Raw genomic sequence first — 7,967 nt, 5'->3', positions numbered from 1 at the left:
CCGTCTTGGACCACTGGCTCCTCTCCAGGGATGAGGGCGGTGGGATGCGGCAGGTCACGGGGACCAGCTAAGCCACCTGCCCCTTGAAGGCTTCGTTCGCCGTGTGCCTGGACACTGCTGTGTCCTTCCCTGGCTACTCCTTCACGCCTCTCCTCGCTCCCACATTGTGGGTGTCCAGTCCCCCTTGTTTACGGAAGGGGGTGGGGGAAGAATCGAGGGGGAGGCAGCCTGCATCCATCCCAAACAGAAGTCTTGGCGTGTGACTCATCAGCTTGGCTTTAAAGATCTCCGTTGCTTCATTCAAAGGAGCGCACTCCTCTTCAGAGGAGCCCCATGGTTGTTCCTGTCTGCTCCAAAGAGGATGGATTGAAAGCTGCGTCTTCTGGGCGTTGCTTGAGGCAGTGCTGATCTTCATGGACATGATGGGGCTTTTTCACTGGATTATTGCCAGGATTAGTTTACACACTGAAACCGTGCGTTGTTAGGCCTTGCTGGCTGCAAGTTATGTTTGTCTTGTGTTCATGTAAAGTTTCTGTGGAGATTTGGGTTAAAAATTGTGGCGGGTAGCCTGCATCAGAAGAGATTCTCTTCCTCCCTGGTTGTTGTGACAACCGCAATCTGTCCTCGATGCCTTCAGCCTTGGCCATCTTCGCTTGCCGCCCGAACTCTCACCCGTTTCAGGAGCGCCATGTCTACCTGGACGAGCCCGTCAAAATTGGCCGCTCAGTGGCCCGCTGTCGGCCAGCTCAGAATAATGCTACTTTTGACTGCAAGGTGCTGTCCAGGAACCATGCACTTGTCTGGTTTGACCACAAGACAGGCAAGGTAAGGCCACTTTTGCTCTCCTAGAGAGGAAAATAATATATGACAGGTTATTTTTAGCAAGTCATTGTACATTATGAGTGACTTGTGTTTTCCTTGAACTTGGCTGCAAACTATGTTTATGCTGTGGCTAGGGTTTTTGGGTTTTAGTTAACTTAAACTCTATTAAAGGCAAAAAAACCTGAGAGCAGGGTTTGTGAAATACATTAAGTACTGGAGGAAGCTGGTAGATGTTCCCATGATCACTTCTCATTTCTGGGGATGCATGACTTTCAGGGAGGAGTATTTTATATAACTCAAGGAACTGAGTTATAAAACCTGAAGTAAGGTAAATAAATGCTCATCGTGGTAACCATGAATAGTTATTGTTACTCTGGTGGAACTGGCATCTTGCCCCAATGCTGTGTTAAAGTGGATGTATCGACATTTAGTTTTTTCCTAATACTTAAATATGTATCTGGTATTCATATGCTCAGAAGAACGACTCTTATTTTTGAGCAGCTGTCATGCCTAAAGGAGAACAGCAAAGGAAAAAATGTATTACTCTGCTATTCTGCCTATTTATGTTATCAAATTTTGAACAATATATTTTAATATTCCAAGCTGATAGTCGCTGTATAACTAGCAGGAGCCATTGTAGTTTAAGGTTTGGAATATCTGCTATCATTGCTTGTGAACTGGAATTAAAATATGCTGATGTGGTGTTAACCTGGCTATAATCCTTTCAAAAGAGGACAGCAGCTAGCACTAAATGGAAGTTTAGGGGCTGTGTAATACTTGTGTATGTCCACTAGGGCCTGAACTGGAACAGGCAAAATCACTTTGCTTAACCTGTTAAACAAAATTTTTAAACTGCTAACTAGTAGTGAGAGCTGTTTTCTTTCTCCTCAAAATCTTCAGTCTCTCAAAAATATGTACTAAGTACCATGAAATATTTTGAAAAAAGGATATAAAATGGGTGTGGTACTTTACATACTGTAATCTAATTCAGTTGTCTGGTGACTGTCTTTCTGTATGTGTTCCTCTATTAATTACTCTTTTTATTGCTTTGTATTCTAACAGAATACCCTGAATAAGCAGCTGCATTGGGTCTTTTGTTTGTTTGGTTTTTTTCTTTATTATCATGACACAGCACGGGGACCAGTGTGATGCCCTACAAATTCTTAAAGCATCAGATGTTAACTACTATATGTTATGCAATACATAGGCATGATAGGACAGGATATGAGTTTAACTTTATTAGGTTGGGTTGGGGCATGACTTGTAGATTACTTGCGCATAATTGCTCATTAACCTATTATTTGTTTTGCTAGTTTATTTGACACGTTATGATTCCATGCTTGATGCATTGCATATAGGCCGTTTAGGTTATAACATCAGTTTAAAGACCTGGGAAGCTTTCAAGTGTGAACTAATAATGCAGTTTTTCTTGTTTGACATAATTAGTTGGATGCGGTAACTTAAACTATCTGGTGTAGTCCAGCATTTTTGACAGATACATTCCAATTTTATACTGCTTTCTGTCTGAGCTGCTTGGTGCTTTACGAACTTAATTAAGCTGCTCAACACTCTTGTGATGTGTAAAAATGGGCATCTTTATTCCTAAGGTTCATTTAATTCACAGGGAGGCTTTGGTGTTGGGCAGATCAGCTAATTGTTGGGAGTGCTTAAAAGACAAGCAGCTCTGTTGTTTTAGTCTAGTGCAGTTAGCTTTAGACTTACCAATGCAAGTAAAACATGAGCTTTCAACATAGCTTTTTTCATGTTTATTCTGTAAGTTGCTGGTTTGAATCAACCCAAGTCCATCTTTCATTTGCTATGATTGCTGGGCCTCTAACTTGGACAGGGGTCTCCCTCATAAACCCATCATCACAAATATTAAGCTTGCAGGCACTTCCAGCCTATATGGAGGAATGATTTATGTTAGAAAATTCATTGCCTCCTATTTCCCTGATGAAGCTGTTCTGAAACAGAGTTGAGGCATGGTTGTATGGCAGAGAAGCGAGGCTTGAACCCTTTGGCTGTCGGGAAGTATTGAGTTTCTATGTCTGTCTGAATTTCTGTATGAAAAGTAAATTCCAAAGAGGGTGAAGTGGTGGTTGGGAAGGGAGGAAAGATATGCTTTGTCAGACAATATAGTTTTATTGGTATCACAATGCAGAAGATATAAACACTGTAGGGAAAATGCAGTAGGAAAACAAGTGGAGAGGGAAAATCCTTAGCTTCCTTCTGTAATAAATCACAAAAATACACAGCTCTGTTTACAATTCCTTACTCTTAAACCTGCAGTGTTGGCAGAATACAAACAAAAACAGCAGTGGAATCAAAGCATGTTGCTAACATCTGCAGGCAAACATGTTACCGTAGCCAACTTTTTAAATCAGTTTTTATTGCCCAGGAATATTTTATTAGCCCATCCGTAATGTAAGCTTAAAAGTAGATTATTTTATTGTTCAACATGATTGAAATTTTTTCTGAAACTTATCAACTCTTATCTTTTTATGAAAGCTTAGGCGATATTTTTAAAGTACTGTGTAATGGAGAAAATTATTAGAAATGAGTAAGATTTGACACTGATCTGAGGTACCAAGGCTTACATGGAATGAGTAGTTCACTGTCAGTGTGGCTGCTTTATGCACAGCACTAAGTGACTGTTAAAAATGACATGATGCTTGTTGAAATGTGTGCTATACTGAGAATAGGGTCTTTCAAACAGGTCTGAAAAAGTTCCCTGTTCAAAGAAGCTAATTTTTGTAAGACCAAACAGTATTAACAATGAAAGTAAGGTGCAAAAATGGGAGTGTGTTTTCAGGGGAGACCTCTTGAGAGTAAGTAAAATAAAAATGGCTTTTAAAGGGAAATGTCTAATTGAAAGTTGAACTTCTATCTTAAGAAAGTTATCTACTATTAAAAGTAACAATGAAATCACTAAGTAAAAGAGGGGGACTAAGATTGGTTTTCAGGTTTCCTCTCTGTACTTGGAAAGACTTGATAAATAATCACCTTTTATTGTTCTTTGTATAGATAGCACCCCTTTGCTTTTGGGTTTTTGCACACCAGAACAGTTTTGCACCTAAAAACACATCCAGAGTACATGCCCTGTTGTAAGCTACTGACGCGCAGAAGCTTTTTGCTGAGTTTTTTTAACCTTGGAATAAAAGGGGTGCTAGGCATGAGAAGTTACTGCTGGCTGATACAGATTTCCCTGCAGAGGTACCAACCAGAGCAACTGCTGCAGAGTTAATACTCTAATTGTTGGAGCTTATCTGAAGCAATTGTAGAGCATCAATCCTGAGACAGGAGCACCAACATATTGATTAGATTAAAAAAAAATATATGTGCTTGAAATGAGATTTCACAAGCCTTGAGTGATTTTTTTTTTTTTTTTAAAACTCTTTTGCATTAAAAAAGGCCAGTGAATGAATTTTCATATAACATGATGGTTTCTGTTTATGCCCAGGCCCATAGTGTAAGCATAAAACCAGGCTTTTCCTCTATATTTACATTGCCTAAATTTTTCACTAGAAAAAGTTGGATCCATCCTAGAGGTTTGTGTTGCTTTTAGTATACTGGTTTTCACCTAATATAATTAAAGCTGTGCAAAATTTTGCACATAGCTGCAGTCTTTGGCTCATGAAATTTTGTTCAGTCTCTGCTGAGAGACTGTTGAAGCGCCATTTTGTTTCTCACTTTTGATGCTTAGGAAAATTTGTAAGTGTGCCAAAATAAATGGGTACTGACTCTTTGGAAATGCTGGACTCGCTCTCCTGCACCAGCAGTACCACATTCTGCAATATTGGAAAAAACCCAGTTGTTGTAGATAACATCCCAGACTGCCAGAAAGTCCCTGTGCTTGGGTGAGATTGAGGAACAGATCAAAGGTGTGCACCCTTCAGCTACATCCCAAACCCATCAGCCTTTTCTTGCCCACAGTAGATGTGGTTGGTCCTGAAGCCTAAGTAGTCGAAGTCTCTGCTGTAGTGGTAAAGGAAGAGGGTTCATGTACTACTGATTGGAGGATTTTTAAGGCTGTCAAACCAACCATGTCAGGTTAATGGTTGCCATCGTATCTTTAATTTTATCTCCAGTTGCGTGCATTACTTTCACCTGGGCTACTGTTAATCTGATATTTCCTAACTGTGGAAGACTTGACTTTCTAACCTAAATGAATTACTTTAAATGTAACTCTTTTGTGGATAATATTGACTAGTAGCGCATGAACATTATTTTCCCCCTGTTAATCATTTTGTTGATTCCTTTCATCAAATTATATCAGCTGGGAGCATGGGGTATTTGATTTGACAGGTCAAAAATAATAGGTCAGGTGAGTGGTCAAACAGTATCAAATAATGATCAAATTATTATTAGAACAGTGAAGAGGGAGACTTTAATCTTCATGCTACTTAGAAAAAAACCCAAATCAGTTACCTGCTATTGTGAAACAATTAAATAAGATTCTAAAAAACTGTAATTAATTTTTATAACAGCATTAGGTAATTGTAAATATGAATAATATTCAAGATGCAACAGTTTTTCTTTTCTTTGGGACATATCTTGAAACCCCAGGATTAGCTTGGACAATGACAAAAAAAAGACTGAAGAAATAAAAACAAATAAAATGCATAGTAAATACACAGCTGAGGAAAAAATGACAAAACTTTATAAGACATTTGTTGGCTCTAAGTTAACTTGAATCAATCAGGAAAGAGAAAAGTGTCTGTTCTGAGAGAGATCATTTGAACTATATTAAGCAGTAGTTCAGAAGAAGTTAAGATGTACAAGTAGAACAGAAAATACTGAAAATATTATGGTGTTCTTTAAATTGACAGTGTGTCACCTGGAACAGTTTGTTCAGTTTTAGTAATTGAATCTTAAAAAAATGTAGCTGAAATAAGGGTTCAGGCCTGTGATGAGAAGGAATACGGGTATGGAAAGGCTTCGCTGTGAAGAAAGATTGAAGTGATCAGTGTTGTTAGTTAAGAGGAAATATATAAAACAATAATGTGTACAGAGTTGATAAACATGAATGTTGAATTAATATTCTTTCTCAGTAGTAAGCCAGGAATGTATTTGGTGAAATTGAAAGACAGTGGATTTAAAACTGAGGACAATTCATTTTTAGCACACAAATATAATGATAGCAGCTTTTTGCTGTAATGTATCCTGAGTACAACAGCTTATAATTGTGTTTGTGTTACTGTTATCCTTTTATTGGGTTACATCAGCATTTTTTTTACAATGGAAAGAAACCTCTATCTTTCAGGTGCTGAGTAGGATTTTTATGACAGGGCTGTCCAAGGGTCCAGACTCCCTGTCTAGCCACCCCTCCCCCTATAGTTGCAGCTGTAACAAGTAGCTGCAGTCTCTGGGCTCCCAGTCTGTCTGGCTGTTGCTTCCTGCATGTGCCTAAGGGCTCAGGGCAGTGCAGTAGCATGAGGAGCTGAGGGTACACCTGGAGTATGCAGTGCAGTGAGGGATTAGGAGGTGACCGCATGGATGCGCAGTGCAGCCAGGGGGCTGAGGAGGGGGCCATTGTCAAAGGTGCTTAGTGCAGTGGAGGGAGCAGGGGTCACAGAAGTGTGGTGCACTGAGAGGGGTGCACGTGACAGAGCTGGGTTCATGATGTTCATATACCAAGGATATGCTTTTGGGCATTGTGAATCTAGTCAATATCCTTTTTTGTTCTCAAAATATTTGTATTTTTACATCTGTGTCGTTGTTGTTTTTTCACTGTTTGAACTGTTTCTTGTATTAATAGTGGCTTTTCTGTAGGGTGTGTTCACTTTTTCCAGCGTGTATCCACTGCATATTTAAAGCTCCAGAAATGACTTGCATATAAGCTGTATAAAAACAACCAAAAAAAGCCCTATCCAAAGTTAACGGTACACTAAACAATGTGTACACAGTTATTTAATTCACTCATTCCACTTCACCTGTTACAATTGAATACTTAAGGAAACAAGCCTATTTTTGCAGTACATTTTAACTTTTTGCTTGTAGACTTTGTAAATAGATTTTTTGTCACCTTGGTTTCTAGCCAGTTAAACTCTATGGTCCATGTGGGGTTCAGGTTGCTGTTTCTCTTAGGATGAGAAATCAACAGGAGGGTATTCATTTGCAGAAATTATCAGCCTGTCCACATCAGGCAAGTGATACCCATACCTCTAACTCAGTGGTTCTCAACCAGGGTGCCGTGAGGCCCCCTCAGGGTTTCTGTGATGGCAGCAGCCAGGTAAACCTGACCCACGTGCTCCTCTTGCATTAGGCCTTCCTAATCAGCCTAAAGCAGGCAGCAAAGGTGCTTGTCCTGGTCTGCCGCCTCCCCCCCACCCCAACGCTTCTACCAGTAACAAGCATGCATGGTACTGTCCTGTCCTCTTATTTCCAGGAGGAGTGTAGGGAATGCCAGACCAGGAATGGTTGCACAGCATGAGGCAGGCTTTAGGCTGATTAGAGAGCTATGATTCAAGAGACGCATGTACACACAGCACAGCCCTTCCCAAGTTGGCTGTGCAGCAGGTGGATGGGACAATTTAATCTAGAGGCAGCAGAAAACAACTGAGAAGTCCTGAGGGAAGCTGAGGCAGCACCAACAGGGGTTCACAGCTGAGGGTGAGGCCACATTTAAAAAAAAAAAAAAAATAGTGGAGATGGAGTGTCATGACCCTGAAAAGATTGAGAAGTGCTCTAAAGTGTCACTTGCAGTGTCTCCATCAGCAATATTAATGTAGGGAAAGTGAGATGAACTTCCTGCTCTTGCATAGTTTTCCCCATTTGCAGTGGACTTGTGAAGTCTTTGCTAAAGATATGTGTGTATTGCCATCAATGTAGCCATGGAAGCATATTTAAGCTTCACTATAAAATATAACTTGTTTATGTGCTCCTTACAGTACAGCTGTGGCAACATATGGAACCTGGGACAGGTTTTGCAGCCAGGCTGAGCCTCTGTCCTATCATGGCTGTTTTGCTATCAGCCTGCAACCTCCCTAATTTGGTATACCTCATTGAAGTGACTCCAGTAATGCATACTAGTACGTAGCATCTTGTGTAAAGGTGGCCCTGCAGTGTATTGACTTAAGACGAGCAATACAGTTACAGTTCAGCCACATTAGACACTAAATTAGATTTCTGCAAGTATTTTGTAG

The 7,967-nt window shown here is 40.1% G+C and overlaps 1 protein-coding gene across 11 annotated transcripts in view; it reads left to right on the top strand.

Annotated features, from left to right (window-relative positions):
• The first annotated feature begins 9 nt into the window (after positions 1–9).
• Positions 10–7,967, top strand: part of SLMAP (sarcolemma associated protein) — a 200,255-nt gene continuing 192,297 nt past the window's right edge. For all 11 annotated transcript variants that reach the window (XM_019504983.1, XM_019504979.1, XM_019504984.1 and 8 more), the window contains exon 1: positions 10–825. In XM_019504983.1, coding sequence (XP_019360528.1) covers positions 628–825 — 198 coding nt within the window. In that variant the 5' untranslated portion in view covers positions 10–627. The remainder of the gene's footprint in view (positions 826–7,967) is intronic.

This window comes from Gavialis gangeticus, unplaced genomic scaffold (assembly GCF_001723915.1).
Source record: "Gavialis gangeticus isolate Ggan-Ray unplaced genomic scaffold, GavGan_comp1, whole genome shotgun sequence".
In the NCBI taxonomy this organism is placed as follows: Eukaryota; Metazoa; Chordata; order Crocodylia; family Gavialidae; genus Gavialis; species Gavialis gangeticus.
Note: the sequence above shows the minus strand (reverse complement) of the source record. Positions and strands in the feature narration are given on the sequence as shown.